Below are 21,143 nucleotides of genomic sequence, written 5' to 3' on the forward strand. Positions count from 1 at the left end.
ATATTATTATAGATACCTTTAGTTAGTGGGCATGAAACCCACATGTTAGGGCTACCAGATAAACGTTTTCAAAAACCACAAGCCTTGCACACCTTGGCTCATGTTTATTCATAACATAATCTGGTTACAATGCTATTGATATGAAGAAAGGACWAATAGTTTAACAAATAGAATCAAACACTAACAGTGAAACAGTGAAACTGATAGTGAAACAAATAGAAGCAGCAGATACTGTATACTCTGGTTAGAAGTGTCTGCTACCACCCTGAGGAGTACCAGATCATCACTAGTAGCACAGACAGAAAGGTACATCCACCACCACAGTAGGATATATAGAAGAGCATTTACTGACAGAGAATTCAATTCATTCCAGATTGGGTTAATGACTACCATAGTATTTATTTACAGTTATTACCATGGAAGCACAATGGATGATTGATCGCACAGTGAGACGTGTGTGAGCGCCAGATGTCATAGTAGCGTAATGCGGTGACAAYGACAGTGCATTGTATTCTCTGCTAAGGGATTGTTTGTTCCTAAAGCAGACGGCATAGCTATGACTCAGGCGACCAGATGGTCTCTGTGGGCCACATCTAGGATGATGTTTACTTCTTCATAGAAAACCACATTGGAAAATTCTCTCTCCATGTTCAGCTTCAAAAAAATGAATTTCACTGCTTTACCAGAGCAAGCCATAGAGTAGCACACTAACTTAATCTATTTTTGTTATTTGAGGCTTTCCACAGAGATTACTTCCCTTGGGGGTTGAAAATCAGAGTTCTTCATGAATACAGTCCATAATGTATTGATGACATTGGGAACATAATGCTAGTTTAGCAGAAACCTATAGTGAAAGTATCAAAGCTGACCTTACAGTACCAGTAAATCAAACTGCAACACTTTTAAAGAAACGCTTTGCCCTGTCTTTTTAACTGAGGGGGAGAGTTCTGTGTATACATAGAATGTACTTTTTGCTAGCATCACTTCTTTACATCAAAGGACTAGGTATCTCTATACAGTACAGCATGTGTTTTGTCATGAAAAGTTGAGGCACAATCACATAGGATATACAATCTAAACTCTTCCCTCTTCCTGAGCACGTTCTGTGTAACTTTGCAATGACAGAAAAAATGGAAAGGCACCTGCGTTTTAAAAGGGACATGTGGTATTTGTGGTCTAAATCTAACTTAAAGAAACAAGTTGCAACGGGAAGCCAAAGCTGGAAGGAGACAGCTGCCAACCCCAGAGATGATTATTGCTTACTCACACACAAATATATGTTTTAACAACTGCATGTTGCTATTTGATAGACGGTAGTGGTGACCATTTGCATACTGTGAAGGACTCATTAGGATAAAGTCAAGGCCTTAGGTCAAAATCCCCCCAAATTATTTACCAGCCAATAAATGATGGTGTGCACGATACATCTGCTTATAATGTTAAAAACAGGAGGAGAGATTGACACAAATTTGTATTAATTAAAAAGTTTGAATAATGAATACTGGTCATTGTCTTATTTCATAGTGTCACTTTTCTATATAAATGTTACCATATTTTATGTCCTAATGACACATTGTATTTCCCAACTGATTTTTTCATTATAACATTTATCGCTTCATTAATGGCGCTGTATCACATGATCTATTTCCAAATTTCATGGCCTTTTTCATAATTTCATGGTCTTATTCAATATAAAGGGATATGTCAATCAATGTAAGTGGGTGGTCTTTAGCCACTGATTGGCTAATMCTTTACAATCAATTACTTTACCATGTGAATTTGACCTAAAATTATAACGGAAAGCGCAAGACATTTATTTACATTGTAGTAGCATCAGCAACTAATGATAGCATTTCAGTGAACAACTATCCCAGAATATAAATATTTCACACAAATAACAAATAACAGAATCTCTACCCTCAGTACCTGTTAGTGTTTGTGAATTAAGATGACACCTACCTAGGGTTGCAAAGGGTTGGACATTTTACATGGGAAGTTAAGCCCGGGAATTTTGCTTAAATTCATCAAAAAAGTTAGCTTATAACAGTGAACCTTTTTTGTGGGATACACAAAAGGCAATTCTGGTCTTTTGGCATATTTAGGTTAAACTATACCCAATTCAATGGAATTGCAGCTCTGCATGCACAGTGCATTATTCCATTACATGTACAGCTGATTCTCAATATCTTACACACTTCTAAACAGCTGTATGTACATTTGCAAATACTGTGCCAAATCATATGTGATGAATGGAACAAAGATGCAGAATCATCTGGCCAAGTGCATAAAGTTCCCTCAGCGCTCACAACAAGCAACCTCTGACAAAAGACCCTCTACTTCTATTCGAGGTGAAAATGATGAATCAGATACCTTATCGATAGCAACAGCTCATGGTCCTCCTGGAATCAGAAGTTTTTTTGACTCAATGGAAGAACGTAGTCAGAGAAACGCTGATGAATGTCTTGCTCAAGCTGTGTATGCAACTGGTTCACCTCTGATGCTCATAGGCAATGTGTAATGGAAGATATTTCTGAACGTTCTTCGCCCAGCATACGCCCCTCCAACCAGACATGCATTATCTACTCATTTGCTGGATGCAGGGTTCAACAGAGTTCAAGTGAAGGTCAAGCAAATCATAGAGAAAGCAGACTGTATTGCAATCATCTCTGATGGGTGGTCGAATGTTCGTGGGAAAGAAATAATTAACTACATCTCCACCCCTCAACCAGTATTCTGCAAGAGCACAGACACACGGGACAACAGACACACCGGTCTCTACATTGCAGATGAGCTGAAGGCAGTCATCAATGACCTTGGACCACAGACGGTATTTGAACTGGTGACAGACAATGCTGCGAACATGAAGGCTGCTTGGTCTAAAGTCGAGTAGTCCTACCCCCAACATCACACCCATTGGCTGTGCTGCTCATGCATTGAATCTGCTCCTCAAGGATGTCATGGCACTGAAAACAATGGATAAACTCTACAAGAGAGCCAAGGAAATGGTTAGGTATGTGAAGGGTCATCATGTTATAGCAGCAATCTACCTCACCAAGCAAAGTGAGAAGAATAAGAGCACCACATTGAAGCTGCAATGCAACACCCGTTGGGGTGGTGTTGTCATCATGTTTGACAGTCTCCTGGAGGGGAAGCAGTCTCTCCAAGAAATGGCCATATCACAGTCTGCCAATATGGACAGCCCCATCAAGAGGCTCATCCTGGATGATGTATTTTGGGAGAGAGTGGTAAGCATTGAGGGAGACAATGCCATCCTGTCTGATGTTCAGACTCTGCTTGCAAATGTAAGAGAAGAAATCCATACTGCCCTGCCCACTTCACTGTTGCTCCAAGCAGAGGAAATTGCAGTTCTGCCTGAAGCCCACACATGCCGCAGCGTACATGTTGGACCCCAAGTATGCTGGCAAGAGCATCCTGTCTGGTGCAGAGATCWACAAGGCCCATGGTGTCATCACTATTGTGTCTCGCCACCTTTTCCTGGATAAGGCCAAGGTTCTTGGCAGTCTGGCGAAGTGCACTTCCAAGCAAGGGCTTTGGGATGGAGATGACATATGTTGGCACAACTGTCATATTGCATCAGCCACCTGGTGGAAGGGACTTTGTGGATCTGAGGCCCTGTTGCCTCCATCATCCTCCAAATCCCACCAACATCAGCTGCCTCAGAGCGCAACTGGTCCTTGTTTGGGATAACATGCACCAAAGCACGCAACAGGCTGACCAATGCAAGGATTGAAAAATTGGTGGCCATCTGGGCAAATTTGAGGCTTTTTGAGCCTGACAACGAGCCATCCTCAACATGGTTGGAAAGTGACAGTGAAGATGAGCCCTCAGAGTCTGATGTTCAAGAGGTGGACATTGAGGAGGTCCAGGGAGAAGATATGGAAGCATGAGAGGAAGACAACAAAAGCTTTAGTTTCTAGACTATCATTTTACAGATGTATGTTGAAAACATTTTTTAGGAGATGCTATGGATCATTCAATATTCCCTTTCTTTTGTTGTTCAGTGAAATCATTCCATGTGAAGAGTCAACTCATTTAATTAAAGTTCAATTCGTAACTAAATCGTTTTTAAAAATGTATATTGGAAGGTAAAAGGTTTGTTCCTAGCAGAACTCGGCTAAGCAAAGTGAACGTCTGTGCCTCGCATACTCCCTTAAAATAAACTAGAAAAAACTGCAATATTACTGTTTGTCCCTCTTGAGAAGCGGTAACAAAAACATCTAATTAATTTTGACGCCCACGGATCAATTTCCAAAACAGATTCCCAGAATCAGGAGGGAATAAGCAGGAAATCCGGAATCCTCCAACCAGGATAACTGTAAAACCAGGGATTTTTTATTTAAAGTTCCCAGAATTTTGTAACCCTCAGTAAAATACACAAGGTGCAATTTTCAAATTTGGTTGTGCATCAGCAGTTTTAATTTTGATATGTCAGTCACTCAACTAGCCATGTTAGCTAACAATTTTTAGATTGGTAAGTTAGTCTTGCCATCTATATAAACTTGTAGTAACCATGGCTGAATACCACAGGGTTCCATTGATTTTGTTAGTCACTAGCAGGGACAGATTACCGAACGGGCATAGCATATGATAGCAATTTGTGTAGAATTGCAGGAAATTAGTGTTAAAACTGCAACATTTTCTTTTAGCCTCCTGACAAAATGTGTAGAATAGCATTATTWAAAAAACTGCACGTTTTTCTCTCAACACCATGGCAGAATGTAGTGCCCCTGGGCCCCAAACGCGGTAGTCCGGCCCTGCTCAATAGTGCTGAGCGATTAACCAATTTTTTCCTATCCTTCTTCGGTCATTAAGTAAAATGAAAGTTAGAGGGGAAAAGAAGTATGTCTACAGTGAAAAGCTTACAAGGGGAATGTCCTCTGTGTGACCATGTTTTAATATTGTAGTAGACAAAGATTAGAAGAACATTGGCACGTCCAAATGCAGGCTCCTGCGCAACTCGCTATCTCGGAACTTTTATTTATTTTCACATTTATAATAATTTGTTTTATCATTACCCTATTATTGTATATGGCTATTATTGTAGGCCTATTTATTAATCTAAACCAGTTCTTGAAATATTTAAAACGTGTTTTGCATAATTCTGTTGAGACATTTTCGTTTTAAATCCAATCTGTGTGTGCTTCGTATTTAGTTTAAAATAGGTTAAAAAGTGGGCCTGTTGTAAAATAAATATTATTAGCCTATTGCTGTCATTTGTTGGGTACGGTAGGCACTAGCGTTTGTTGGTAATTGCTTCACAAGGGTGTTGTTTAATTCTGAAAGAAAATGAAAAAAATTCAATGGCCAAATTATATAACTGTATAATGGTGTGTTTACCACAATATAATAACCTGCTCATATTTTCTCTATAAACAATGACTTGACTTTTGATATTTCCATAATAAAGTGTAGAACATTTTGTGAAAGTTTGGTGTGGCTATTAGGCCAATTAAACTTTGGCTGCTGCAGGACTATGAAGGCAGTCCGCACCGACGCTCCAACCGACTGACAGGTGAAGTTTATGTGAGGAAGAAAGTTTTAGGCCTACCAGAGTTACTCCTATAAACAATATAATGATTATCTTTATAAAAAATATTCTGATTGAAAATGAATGAATAAGCCTCCTTCTGTCCACCTATATCTTGCAGACGCTGTAACCATCTGACAAATGCATGGCGGTGTCGTAGCATGCCACTGGCATATCTCCTCTCTCCGTCTCTGGGGCAAGGAACAAGTTTCTCTTATTTTACATGTATTTTTTAAATATTAATATCATACAGTGGACGTCTAAGCCTATAGGCATATGCATGCAATGCCCTGATGCATTTAGTGCTCAAATCTCAGACGGATGAACCGCGAGGTGGACAATTGTTTTAGGAAAGTAAAAACCAATATAACAATAGGCCATACATGTTTGCTTATGCTACACATCTAAAACACTGAACTGTTTTTGTAATTTGTTATAGGCTGTTAAGGACAATTAAAATGTGGCTCATTTGGCCAACAGGCTATCCCTCGTTTATTGATGGCACTGGCCTCGCCAGGTCAGCAGTTTCTTTCCCTCTCTCTTTGTAGTCGGATCTGAATGCATACGGATGTCCAGTACATTTCTCAATGTCTGGTCAATTAAAATCTTCCCGGTTATGTTGTCCGGTGCCAAATGTTCCTAACGGAAACACTGGTCTTACCCTCTAGTATATAACATAGCTTTCTGGGCAGTGTTGTTCCTGTTCAGGTGTTTCCTGAAGAACTCCTGGACCCTCCTCCACAGGTCCAGTAAAGCCTGATGGTGGGCTTTAGCCTCTCCCCCAAACACCACCACTTGACCAACCGTGGAATGGAAGCCTGACGGGCAGTGGGGCATGTAGGGTACTTCCAGAAAATGCCCCGCCCTGGGGTACATCACCACCTGGTGGTGAAAGGAAAAGAGGACAGAACATATTTGCAAAAATAATGTGTTTTTTACTTTGTCATTATGGGGTAGTATGTAGATTGATGAGGGGGAAACAATTTTGAATCCATTTTAGAATAAGGCTGTAATGTAACAAAATGTGGAAAAAGTCATGGGGTCTGAATACATTCCGAATGCACTGTATGTATATTCGTCTCCATTTCAGCACCAACTGGTAGATTTAAAAATACTCTGATTTTGTAGATTATTAAGGTACATTTTAGTGTTAGAAAAGTTTGTATGAATAAAAATCCAAACTTGTTTGGAGAGTCTTTACGCACGAAATATATTGATTAATAAAAAAAATGTGGTTTGATCCATCCTGAAAGTTGTCATATTCAAGTTCAATCTATAAAATATTGGAAGGTGATTTAAAAAAAAAATAGGTGTTGAACAATAATTCTACCCCAATTCTCACAAATCACAGACCTGTATGACAACGGTCCAGTCTCACGAACCGTGCCCCACGCTCCAGGTTTAACCTGCTACATGTGGTCCATAATGATTAACATTTATTGGATGCATTTGCTGTTTGTTTTGGTTGTGTTCCAGATGATGTTGTGCCCTATTTAAACAAAATGGTAAATAATGTAGTGTCATTTTGGAGTAACTTCTTGTAAATAAGAACAGTATATGTTTCAAAACACTTTTGCATGAATWAATTTTTCTAATAAATATGGGCGTGGATCCCTACTGCCTCTGATCTGGCAGACTCACTAAACACACATGCTTAATTTGTAAATTATATCTGAGTGCTGGAGTGTGCCCCTGGCTATCCGTAAATWAAAAAAAAYAAAAAAATTGTGCCGTATGGTTTGCTTAATATAAGAAATTAKAAATTATTTATACTTTTACTTTTGATTCTTAAGTATATTTTAGTAATTGATTAACTTTTGATACTCAAGTATATTTAAAAACCAAATACTTTTACTGAAGTCGTATTTTACTGGGGGACTTTCACTTGAGTCATTTTCTATTTAGGTATCTTTACTTTTACTCAAGTATGACAATTGGGTACTTTTCCCACCACTGTGTTTCCATTTTGAACCATTTCAAGTGTCTGAAGGTACAAACCGGACAGTAAATCAAGTGCACCTATAGGCCTACCGCTAGCCAATCGGATTGCTCAGATCACCATGTCTGCTGCTTCCTTGAGTGCACAGCAAAGTGATAATGTATYGGGCCTATAGCATACTGCATAAAGAACTGTTTTTAATAGGTTAATGTTGCATAGGTTTATGTTTAAGTCATGATTTAAAAAAAACATGAACGGTAGATCTCAGCCTGCATTTTGAAAGTGATCTCGGCTCAAAAAAGGTTGGTGACCACAGTTCTAACATGTATTAACTCAGAGATGAGAATAATTATGTAAATGAGATATCTGTATCTCACTTTCAATACATTTGCAAAAGTTTTTTTTTTAAGTGTGTAAATGGGTGAGGAAAAAAAATCCATTTAATCCATTTTGAATTCAGGCTCTGACAAAGGCCTCGAGGCTGATAAGCTTGATAAAGAGCAGTGATACTAGCAGGAGTAGTGTGCAGGTTTCTTATTTTTCTCAGGTTTTAACACAACAAAATGTGGAATAAGGCAAGGGGTATAAATACTTTCTGAAGGCATTGTATGTATGGAAGGTTTCGTTCAAATCAAAGGGGTGTCTCTGCCTTTCAGTGTCTGCCTGCCAGCTAGTTTTCTAGGCTAGTTAAGAATACTATAGTTATCACGGCATTGAGACAACTCTGACGCTCAAAGTTCGTCCATATTAGCCGCTCCTCCATAAGCATCTAGCTAGTATATAATTCAGTGAAGTAATTATAAGCCTACTACAAATATCCTAGACACATTAAAATGCAAGTCATACTATGACGCACAGTTGCTCAAGCCTCCTCCATGTCCACCGCTCTCTCTCGCTCTCCCCCTACGCAGCAAAATTTCAGTCGCATCTCACACTCATCACTTGTCTGTCATCAAGCATGCAAACAACTAGCTTGCCCGGTCCATAGAAAGCTGCTCTAGTTGCAGATTCTGCACTGATTGGTGTGGTAATTTAATAAGCTAAATGTAGTTAAAAGGAACCAAAAGGAATTCTATAAACCAGTCATTTTTTCTGGTTCGAACCGGTTCAAAACTTTATTATGCTGGTCGAAACAATGGAACGTAACAAAATAAATAGAGGTTCTGTTCAGAACGAAACTATTGGAAGAATAATTTCAGTTTCAACCCCTGCTATTGAGTAAAGGCAATTTAGGCTTAAACATCATGTGATTATCTAGTAGTACTTGATTAAACTTTTTGCTATCAAAATGTTTGTGTTCAGGTTTATTTCCTTACCTCAAAGTTCTCTTTCCCATGATGCCTCAGCCGGGCGGCGGCCTGTTGGGCGAAGAGACAGCTGTTCCAGTTCCTGTCGTCCTCAGAGGCRGCGAAGAGGAACCTAGAATTGGAACGTTCTATTGGGATCACAGAACCRCGGTTCCCCTCAGTCTCTGGGTCCGGTAAGGCGTCTCGGATGTCGAGGATGCCGGACGGTGAGAAGGTGACGTTCTCAACGATAGGCGTGAYGGAAGGGATGATGAGGTCTTTGTAGTGCAGTGGCGCCACCATATTAGCGTTGCTGCCGTTGATCCAGGCTGTGGCTGAGATGCCAGAGAGAAAAGAGGCCATGGACAGAGCCAGGTGCCCACTCTTCGAGATGGACAGGATTCCTATTCCTGGACCCTGTACMTATAAAAACAATAAAACATGTATTTTTTTGTCACAGGGGTTAAAGCAAAAAAAAAAAAAAAAGATAGATTGTCTGGGGCCAAGTTAACCTCCCCTTTAATGTAGAAAGTCCCCAGGGCCCCAATTATTCCGATTGATTCTCGCCCTGTCCGAGTCTATAATACCAACATGTTTTAAGCAGACTACCATAGTCCCTGTGCCCAAGAACACTAAGGTAACCTGCCTAAATGACTACCGACCAGTAGCACTCACATCTGTAGCCATGTAGTGCTTTTAAAGGCTGGTCATGGCTCACATCAACACCATTGTCCCAGAAACCCTGGATCCTGGACTTCCTGACGGGCAGCCCCAGGTGGTAAGGGTAGGTAACAACACATCCGCCACGCTGATCCTCAATACAGGGGCCTCTCAGGGGTGCATGCTCAGTCCCCTCCTGTACTCCCTGTGCACTCATGACTGCACGGCCAGGCACTACTCCAACACCATCATTAAATTTGCCAATGACACAACAGTGATCACCAACAACGACGAGACAGCCTATAGGGAGGAGGTCAGAGACCTGGGCGTGTGGTGCCAGGACAACAACCTCTCTCTCAACGTGATCAAGACAAAGGAGATGATTGTGGACTACAGGAAAAGGAGGACCGAGCACACACTCATTCTCATAGACGTGGCTGCAATGGAGCATTTTGAGAGATTCAAGTTCCTTGGTGTCCACATCACCAACAAACTAACATGGTCCAAGCACACCAAGACAGTCGTGAAGAGGGCACGACAAAACCTATTCCCCCTCAGGAGACTGAAAAGATTTGGCATGGGTCCTCAGATCCTCAAAAGGTTCTACAGCTGCACCATTGAGATCATCCTGACTGGTTTTATCACTGCCTGGTATGGCAACTGCTTGGCATCTGACTGTAAGGTGCTACAGAGAGTAGTGCGTATGGCCCAGTACATTACTGGGGCCAAGCTTCCTGACATCCAAGACCTATATATTAGGTGTGTCAGAGGAAGGCCCCAAAAATGGTCAAAGACTCCAGTCACCCTAGTCATAGACTGTTCTCTCTGGTACGGCACGGCAAGTGGTACCGGAGGGCCAAGTCTAGGACCAAAAGGCTCCTTAACAGCTTCAACCCCCAAGCCATAAGACTGCTTAACAGTTACTCAAATGGCTACCCAGACTATTTGCATTGTGCAACCACCACCCCCATTTTTACACTGCTGCCACTCCTTGTTAATTATCCATGCATAATCACTTTACCTCTACCTACATGTACATATTACCTCAATTACCACGACTAACCTGTGCCCGGCACATTGACTCTGTACCGGTACACCCTGTATATAGCCTCGCTACTGTTATTTTATTGCTGCTCCTTAATTATTTGTTTTTTTTTATTTTTCTTATATTTATTTATTTGTTACTTCAGTTTATTTTTAGTAAATACTTTTTGAACACTTATTTTCTTAACTGCATTGTTGGTTAAGGGCTTGTAAGTATGCACTCCACTGTAAGGTCAACACCTGTTGTATTCGGCGCATGTGACAAATCAAATTTGATTTGAAACACACACTAACTCATTCAAACGCACACAGACACACACACATTCACAAAGACATCTCCACCATCTGGAGAAGTTGAACATGTGGTTCAAACAGCTGGCAACAAACCACCACCCCAACGGGAACCCATAGATACCCCCTGTGTCCTCTTCCCTGGTATATGCCATGCCTTAGCCAACATGTTCAGCCACCACTGTGTAACATTGATAGTTTAACATTCATCAGTAATGCATGKTTGTATGCTWKGTGTGATAGGCTATGTGTGAATGGACTCCAGATTCATATGGAAACATCTGTACAACCTATGGCTATAGTAACTGGAGAGGGCTGTTTGGAAATGCATTTACAGGACGTAAGAATAAAAAGATTACAACTCGCTCCCGTTTGAATGATCAATTACTCTATTTTGGCCTGTGTGGGTATTTTGGCCTGTGTGGGTATTTTGGCCTGTGTGGGTATTTTGGCCTGTGTGGGTATTTTAGCCTGTGTGGGTATTTTGGCCTGTGTGGGTATACTTTATAAACGCTTCTGTGGTGTGTAATAGAAGCCTGCTGGAATGACAGTCTACAGGCAGTGCAGGGCCATTGAGGCCAGATGAGAGAGAGTTTATTTGTGGTTTGGTAAAAACAACTATGTCACAGTATGTGGACTTTATGTAAATTGAGGCAATCCAAGTAGCATAACAGAGACTTCAACACTTGTCTACATTGTCCTTTCAGATTTTTTTTTTTAATCTCTTAATTTAATGTTATTTTAATTATGTCTGATTCCAATATCAACATTGATTAAAAAAATATGCTTACATGAGGTCAAAATGCCAGTATAGTATGTTGGTTTTTAACCACCCCACATACCTCACAGTCCCCAAATCAGATGAAATTATTATCATCTGAATGCATCCTGTTAGTTATCTTTGGGTAGTCATGTTTCTGTTGTCCATGAGGTTATTGTGAATATTACACCCCTGAAATGTTTACTAAGTATTTTACCAAAAGACTGATCTCTGCCTCCCTGTGCCTCTGATCCAGCAGGGCGGCGATAGTGTGAAGATTAAAAGCTTATTCAATTAGCCACCTGCCGAGACCTGCTGAGCCAATCAGGCGCATGTAAGGCCTGTGTTCGTTCACATTGGAGTGCTGCCAGGAGAGGGTCTCAGGGCTGCCCATGCAGGGGGAACAACAATGTCTTAGAATGGGGAGCCCCGTCTCCTCTCTTTCCTGGCTATTCTTCAATGAACATGCTGTTCCTCAAATAGTTCTTGAACAACGGTATCAGAGAGGGAAAAAGCTTGGATTACTMGAGCGTGAGTACTGTAACATCACCACTGCACACGGAGACCCAACACTGGGACTTTTAGACCACTGTTTTTAAGTTTCAACATTCATTTTGAAGGGTTTCCTTACGACGGATTTGTCTGTTCACTTTCAATTCTATGGGGATCAGTTTAAGATGTTTTGTTGATCTAGATATTTCAGTGACGACATGGTGTCCTATTGTCCTACACCTCTTCTGTCTTTTTMCACATCCATCTGCAGGAATTGCTGTGTTCTGACTGTCCTCAGGTTTTATCTCCTGGACTGAAATGTCATTGTTGCAACAAAAAAATGACATGGTTTGGCATTTGGCACAAAAGGTCTGCATAAAGAGGTRTGTATTAGGCTATACCAAATACTTGGACAGAGGAAGTTAATCTTTGGTGTGAGACATTTTAAAGAGAGAGTGAGTCTTGTATCTTCGATGTTCTTCGTATTTCTCCTGACAATGCAATTCTAGAGGTCAACTGCAGCTTTTCACTAAATACGCTCTTTCATTAAGGTTCCTAAGGTCATACATGACCATGACAGGATAATTACTTTGTTCCCTCATTTGTCATCATGGCAAAGACAAGCCTGCGATCCAGCTCACATGGTCATGAATGGGTGTCTTCCACACAGATGAGTGATCTGAGACGGATGTGACCCCAATAAAGACCCCTACACTGAACAGTGGCTGCCCTTGCATGACCACTTTTATTGAGGTGTCAAGGGGCACTGAGTCACAACACATTATGCAAAACTCCAACAGAGAAGAGCATTCCACGGGTGATATAAGAATAGGTATGAACTCAGCCATAAGGATAAGTTATTATATAATGTCACTACCTGCTTCATTCTGGGTCTTGGAGGAGCCATAGAAGGAGAAGCAGAGGAGAGTGTGCTTGCCTGGATGGTGGAGCGTAATGAAAGCTCTATATAAATGAAATATATTATTTTCAGAGTTTCTGTCAAACTTATCACACATTTCACGCTGCTGCATGAGTTATTGGCCAAAATMATGAGAGAAAATTGAGTCCACTGAAAGGTTTGAAACATTGTAATCTCTCCTTCAATATGGGTCAAATGTTTAGTCTGCGCATGCACAGAGGTGCTCCTGGGCCAAGCGTTGCTACCTGGAGGGCTGTGTAAAAAGTTTTGTTGGCAGTCGGTGTCGAAGCTAAAAAGTGAGTGCTTCGTAAACGTTTACCAGTAGGTTGGATATACACAAAATATTTCACTTATTGATCTTGATGCAGTTATTGGTTATACTGGTATGTCCTTGCTAGCTAGCTAGACATTAGTCATCTCTTCTGAACTGATTACTGTGTTCATCAATCGATCAGAAAAAAATCCTGAATAATATCACATAGCTAGTGGACCCTACAAAAACATTTTCCCAAGACTTCCGGGAACGCTTGTGAAGCAGGCTCCGCAGACCAGAYCGTGGTTTGAGCAGTCAATGAGAGATGTAAACAATTCTTCCTATTTGTTAATTGTCTCGAAATCTAAAGGCACAACCTAGATTTGAGACAATGTCTTGTGTAGGTGAACATGTTATTACTCCAACCTCGCCAAAGTGACAAAGTGACACGTTTTCATTTTCGTCAAAAACAACTTTATATCGAAAGAGTGCCTTTTGATCTGACGGATGCACATGCGTAGTTCTGCGCGAGATGACTGTTAGACCCAATGATGTGTGTATAAACCCTGGATTGCTAATGCTATGTATTGCCCATTGAGAGGCTTTGAAGCCACCGTCGGCCACATTGGCATTACCCAGTAGGAGCAGTCCACCATAGGAATGAATGGAATTATATAGTATTTCAATTAAATGTTTAAAGGACAAAGTTACATGTATTTAAGTGTTGTATTGTTGTAGTGGGGACAGTAACATTAGTACAAAAAAAGTACTTTAAGGAAAATGTTGTTATATTTATTTTTATTTGGTAGTTTTATGTTTATCTAACATAATATCATTTTAAAGTATGCATTGAGGTGTCTGTAATAGAATACATGTGTCAAACCTAATGTAGTCATTAAACAATGAATTTCTATAGCTTCCAAAATATTTGTTACAATGGAGGAGTAAGCGCCCCCCCCTGTAAGTCATCCAGAGTTTATATACATCATTCGTTAGACCCGATAACGTGATCAAAGATTTCTATTGGAGAGGCAGTTTCTACATATCTTCATAGGTAACCAGTTTTGCTTTTAGTATGTCATAACATTTAAGGATTTAATATATCATTTGGTGTTAGCAAAGGTGGAAGGATTGGCCTTCTACCCCCAATGTCAAGTACCTGGTGACCCTTGGGGGTCACGATGATGGCAGGTACTACCCATAGCAATAGTGTGTCAAATTTAGTGAAATACTGACATTTGACTCGGATCCTCTGTTATAATATAATAGTTACAAATAGTCGTATTCATACATTTTAACTGAATAACTGTGTGTGTCTGTAATTTCCATATAGTGGTATGGAATATAGAAAACAGAGAATCCTTTTGTGGAAGCCCGGCCTCAGCCCAAAGTGGTGGTCACTGCCTTACTCTGCAATACTCCAACACAAGTGACAACATCTTTCTATAGGGAGAACAGTACGTATATTTAAATAGCTATTTTTGTATCATTTTGGCTTGGCACACCTTCTAATGAAATGTCACAACTAAAGGCCTATAAGGATCATCTCTTGTAGCGACACTCTCCCCGTTTGGGATCTTCCCCACAAGATTAGGTCCACTGAATGTCAGACAGGGCAGCTGAAAACAATTTGTGAAATGCATTTGGGTAATTACAATATCAGAAGAGTTTGTGGTCATACCACATCCTTAAAAACATAGGTGCTGGGCTAATAAAGAATACTAGTATAGAACAAGAAGGCCCGCACACTGTTAAAGCTCCCAGTTCACCGATTTATTGACGTTTTGATCCGAAACGGATCTTCGTTAGGTCATAAATCGGCTAAGATCCGCTTCAGATCGATAAATCTGTGAATTGGGAGCTTTAACAGAGTGCGGGCCTTCTTGTTCTATTCAAATTACAATATCAGAACATAGAGTGCACTAACACATGGCTATACACAGGGCTCTATGCTGACCTTTCATACAAGGAGCACGTGTGCACCTATGTTGAAAAATGTAGGCTGTAGAGCCCTGATACATTTGTGAGAGTGCTATTTCCTCAGCATACTGCAGTTTGCAGCCTGAATAACTTGCTATTGCTTCATGGTACAGATCCCGCGAGGAAGGCTGGGATCAGCTATACTATTCTACTGTGGCACCGGTGGGGATATCCTGAAAGTCAATCTCAAGACCAAGTTCTTAATGGGCCGTGGCCCTGTGAACAGAAGTTCAGCAAGGTGGCTTCAAAAAAGTTACACGGAAGAGGAGTTAAATATTGGCTTAGTTAGACTGCAGTACAGAACTCAGCATGCATTTCTGCTTGTTGTCTACATGGGTGAACACAATCTGTGATGAAGACAGGCAACATATTGTCCCTCAGGAGATGGCACGTTCACTCTGTTCAGGATCCTCATCCAACTTCAAAACATCAAGTGAGTCAAGTGTCTGGAATGGAGGTCTTTATTCACTTTATAGTTATCTCTCACTCAGTAATCCTGTGTCATCTTCTAAAGCATCTAATACACCACTGTACTACTCAATGATACTACCTGTACATGTAGTCTTTGGTTTCTACTCTTTGGCAGGAAGGTTCAGCTGGAAAGGGGTGACATCCATAGCCCCCGTGGTGATGGTCACCAGTTGTTTGTGGGCACAGAAGTGACACAGATCTGCCATTTCACTACACTGACTTCAAAGAGGAGCTCACACCTGATCACCACAGCCATAACAGCGCCGTGAATGATGTGAGTGACACAACAGGCTAAAAGGTCACATAATATACGCCATCACATTCCATTTGTGTCAGGCTCAGTCCCCTACTGAATACAAATAGGGACTGATCTGCTTGACTGGCTGTTCATTTTGAAGCCATTTGCCTTTTTAAATGACACCAGTAGAGGGGCTATACTATCATTTACTGTAAGTTATGTCCTTTGTCCTCCAAAGTAGATATTGTTAAGCATGATTTTATATTAGTCCATTGTCAATAGCTAGATCGATTCATTTGGGCTGTTAATAAGTGCTTTAATTTAACATATTATCTTGATGTATATCTCACAGTGGCTCATCTGAGCTCTTTGCCATGTTCTGAGAATGACATCTGGAAGGTGGCATACGGAACCTCTAAAGAAGTGCTACATATCACTGTGCCCAATCATGACCTGCTGCAACGTTGTGGAATTCATGATTGACGGCAGGAGCATCATCAGTGGCGGATTTCCCAATTCCATTTCTTAGCAGCAGAAACTCAGGGACTTTCTAATTATAGCCGTGTCTGCTGTCTGGAAATGCAAATGCATTCCTCTGGTGGTGATTTATTGGGCAACAACAGTTGTGCCATTTTTACTCGGATGGAAGAAACAATACTTTGTCACACATTCATTGTTTGTATTTCTCCCAGTCATTGACTTTTGTGCAGTTTTCTTTCAGCCTGGAATGATGGGAAGATCCGTGGCTTCACTCCTGAGACTAGACAGGCTGATGATGACTGTGCACAACGCCACAGATGGGTGTGAGTGACAGCATCGCCACCACCAGAGGCTGCAAGAAGGATTGCCAGCGGGGAGGGCGAGGGACAGGTAAAGTCAAGAAGATAAAGCACCATGGAGATAAAGATAAACAACAATGATGGAGATAAAAAACCATGGAGATAAAGATAAACAAACATGATGGAGATAAAAGAACCCATGAGCATTACAAAGTACAATAGGGTCGCCGTTGATAATGGCAGACCCTGGCCCGTGACACCACTTTCCGAGGGTGTCTCAAGGAGAGTTGGGATATGCAAAAATACACATTTCCAATTCACACATGCATATTAATACACACTTTTACGTGCATGAAATAGGACAAATATAAGCACCCACCAAATGATATTATTATAGATACCTTTAGTTAGTGGGCATGAAATCACTGCACTGTGTTAGGGCTACCAGATAAACAACGTTTTCAAAAACCACAAGCCTTGGCTCATGTTTATTCATAACAGAATCTGCTTATAATGCTATTGATATGAAGAAAGGACTAATAGTTTAACAAATAGAATCAAATACTAACAGTGAAACTGTGAAACAAGTAGAAGCAGCAGATATATTCTTCTAACCAGTGTCTGCTACCACCCTGAGGAGTACCAGATCATCACTAGTAGCACAGACAGAAAGGTACATCCACCACAGTAGGATATATAGAAGAGCATTTACTGAGGTCAGACTCATTTGTACAACAGACTAAAGTATTGAGGGAGAATTCAACTCTGATTGGGTAAATGACTACCATAGTATTTATTTACAGTTATTACCATGGAATTTGAAACACAATGGATGATTGATCGCACAGTGAGTCGTGTGTGAGCGCCATCTCCTTGCCACTGGTCATATTTTAGCGGAAGATGTCATAGTAGCGTAATGCAGTGACAATGACAGTGCATTGTATTCTCTGCTAAGGGATTGTTTATTCCCATAGCAGACAGCATAGCTATGACTCAGGCAACCAGATGGTCTCTGTCACCCACTTCATCTCGGATGATGTTTACTTCTTCACAGAGAAAACCTCATTGGAAAATTATCTCTCCTTGTTTAAAACCTCTAACGAGCCACAAACCCGGATCCGGGATCCCCCCCATCAAAAAAGCAGACTAGCATAGCCTAGCCTAAAGCTACAGGGATATCATATAATCAAATGTTCATGAAATCACAAGTCCAAGACACCAGATGAAAGATACAGATCTTGTGAATCCAGCCATCATTTCCGATTTTTTTAATGTTTTACAGGGAAGACACAATATGTATTTCTATTAGCTAACCACCATAGCAAAAGACACAACTTTTTTTTTCCCAACCATTTTTTTCCGTGCACTAGGTAGCCATCTTACAATTCGACCCAAAATAAAGATATAAATCCAGCCCACTAACCAAGAAAAAGACCTCTCATCAGCATTGACAGTCCTTGATAACATATTTATGTCATAGCATATGTTTTGTTTAGAAAAATGTGCATATTTTCAGGTATCAAATCACAGTGTCTAATCAACATTGTAGCTGCAATCTGAAAATAGCGCGTCGACTGCAGGCAGAATAATTACAGAGACCAACGTTCAAATACCCTAATTACTCATCATAAAACATTTCCTGAAAAACATGCAGCGTACAAGCAAATGAAAGCCCAACATTGCTTGGTGAATCCAGCCAATATGTCAGATTTTTTACAGTGTTTTACAGCGAAAACACAATATAGCATTATTTAGCTTACCACAATACCAGAAACACAAACCGCATTTACCAGCAGCAAATGTTAATAGCGATCGTAACAATCCAGCAAAAGATATATAATTGGACTAACCTTGATAAACTTCATCAGATGACAGTCCTGTAACATCATATTACAGCATGCATATAGGTTTGTTCGAAAATGTGCATATTTAGCAGCACAAATCGTGGTTATACAATGTGATCAGTAGCAGCATTTCATGCATTCTGGCGGCGCCATCTTGGAGAGGCACCTAATCTAATCGATAAATAATCGTAAACTTGACTAAAAAAATACAGGGTGGACAGCAAATGAAAGATGCATTAGTTATTAATGCAACCGCTGTGTTAGATTTTAAACGTTGTGCGTTACAGCCAGACCAGTGCCGCAATAAATGGCGGACAAATCCTTTTACATTTTTCCACATAAATACGTAATAACATCATAAATAGCTCTTACTTTTGGACGAGCTTCCATCAGAATCTTGGGCAAGTTGTCCTTTGTCAACAAAGAAATCGTGCTCGGTTGTTAAAACCAATACAGAAATAGAAAACATAGATTACCCACCCAACTCACGCCCTGACCACACTAAAACAAAGAAAATACAAAAGAACTATGGTCAGAACGTGACAGTACCCCCCCCCCCCCCCAAGGTGCGGACTCGCCCGCAAAACCTGAACCTATAGGAGGAGGTTTGGGTGGCATCTGTCCGCGGTCGGCGGCTCTGGCGCTGGACGTGGACCCCACTCCACCATTTCTTTGTCCGCTTCAGTTGACGTCATTTGTGCGGCGACCCTCGCCGCCGACCTTGGCCTGGGAACCCTAATAAAGGGCCCCACTGGACTGAGGCGGTGGTCGAGACTGAGGGGCGGTTCCGGACACTGGGGGGCGGCTCCGGACTGGGGGCGGCTCCGGACTGAGGGGCGGCTCCGGACTGAAAGGCGGCTCCGGACTGAAGGGCGGCTCCGGAATGAAGGCCGGGCTCCGGACTGAAGGGCGGCTCCGGACTGAGGGCGGCTCCTGACTGGCGGGCGCTCTGGCGGCTCCTGACTGGCGAGCGGCTCTGGTGGCTCCTGATTGGCTGGCGGCTCTGGCGGCTCCTGACTGGTGGGTGGCTCTGGCGGCTCCTGACTGGCGGGAGGCTTCTGGCGGCTCCTGACTGGCGGCTCCTGACTGGGCGGGCGGCTCTGGCGCTCCTGACTGCGGGCGGCTCTGGCGGCTCCTGACTGGCGGGCGGCTTTGGCGGCTCCTGACTGGCGGCGGCTCAGGCGGCGCTGGACAGACGGGCGGCTCAGGCGGCGCTGGACAGACGGGTGGGCTCAGGTGGCGCTGGACAACGGGCGGCTCAGGCGGCGCTGGACAGACGGGCGGCTCAGGCGGCACTGGACAGACGGAAGACTCTGGCCTGCTGAGGCGCACAGTAGCCTGGTGCGTTTGTGCGGAACTGGTGGTACCGGGCTGGGGACACGCACCTCTGGGCGAGTGCGGGGAGCAGGAACAGGGAGTACTGGACCCTGAGACGCACTGGATGCCTGGTGCGTGTGGTACCGGCACTGGTGGTACCGGGCTGAGGACACGCACCTCAGGGCGAGTGCGGGAGGAGGAACAGGTGTACAGGGCTCTGGAGACGCACAGGAAGCCTGGTGCGTGGTGTTGGCACTGGTGGTACTGGACTGGTGCGAGGGGCTGCCACATGCGGACTGGTGCGTGGAGAAGGCACCGGATAGACCGGACCGTGGAGGCGCACTACAGGTCTCGAGCACCGAGCCTGCCCAACCCTACCTGGCTGAATGCTCCCCGTAGCCAGGCCAGTGCGGCGAGGTTTAATAGCCCGCACTGGGCTGTGCTGGCGAACCGGGGACACCATGCGTAGGGCTGGTGCCATGTACACCGGCCCGAGGAGACGCACTGGAGACCAGATGCGTAGAGCCGGCTTCATGGCACCTGGCTCGATGCCCACTCTAGCCCGGCCGATGCGAGGTGCTGCTATGTACCGCACCGGGCTATGCCTGCCTACCGGAGACACCGTGCGCATCTCCGCATAACACGGTGCCTGCCCGGTCGCTCTCTCTCCACGGTAAGCACGGGGAGTTGGCTCAGGTCTCCTACCTGGCTTAGCCACACTCCCCGTGTGCCACCCCAAGAATTTTTGGGGCTGTCTCTCTGACCTCCTTAATCGCTGTGCCAACTCCATTCGCCGGTATCCCTCCTCGCACTGCTCCARAGAATCCCAGGCGGGATCCGGCACTCTCCTTGGGTTGATCGACCACCTCTCTATCTCGTCCCATGTTGTATAGTCCAGATTTTCCTCCCAGGTCCAGGAGTCCTGCGATCGCTGCTGCTRCCCATTACCACGCTGCTTGGTCCTTTTTTGGTGGGTGGTTCTGTAACGGCTGTCGTCGGTGGAAGAAAGAGAGGACCAAAGTGCAGCGTGGTTAGTGTTCATCTTAATTTAATAAACCAAAAAACTGAACACTTCAAATACAAAACAACAAACGTGAAAACCGAAACAGTTCTATCTGGTGCAGACACACAAAGACTGAAAACAACCACCCACAAAACCCAACAGAAAACAGGCTACCTAAATATGGTTCCCAATCAGGGACAACGATAAACAGCTGCCTCTGATTGAGAACCATATCAGGCCAAACACAGAAAACCAACACAGAAATAGAAAACATAGATTACCCACCCAACTCACGCCCTGACAACACTAAAACAAAGAA

At 42.7% G+C, this 21,143-nt stretch overlaps 1 protein-coding gene across 1 annotated transcript in view; it reads right to left on the reverse strand.

Moving 5' to 3' along the window:
• Window positions 1-20,705, reverse strand: part of LOC112069567 (acyl-coenzyme A thioesterase 6-like) — a 25,053-nt gene extending 4,348 nt beyond the window's left edge. The window contains exons 1-3 of the mRNA XM_024136899.1: window positions 20,586-20,705; window positions 8,804-9,190; window positions 6,210-6,430 (exon numbers count right to left, since the gene is read on the reverse strand). Of these exons, the coding sequence (XP_023992667.1) occupies window positions 6,210-6,430; window positions 8,804-9,190; window positions 20,586-20,705 (728 nt within the window). The remainder of the gene's footprint in view (window positions 1-6,209; window positions 6,431-8,803; window positions 9,191-20,585) is intronic.
• Between the last annotated feature and the right edge of the window lie 438 nt (window positions 20,706-21,143).

Source organism: Salvelinus sp. IW2-2015, unplaced genomic scaffold (genome assembly GCF_002910315.2).
Source record: "Salvelinus sp. IW2-2015 unplaced genomic scaffold, ASM291031v2 Un_scaffold1051, whole genome shotgun sequence".
Taxonomy (NCBI): Eukaryota; Metazoa; Chordata; class Actinopteri; order Salmoniformes; family Salmonidae; genus Salvelinus; species Salvelinus sp. IW2-2015.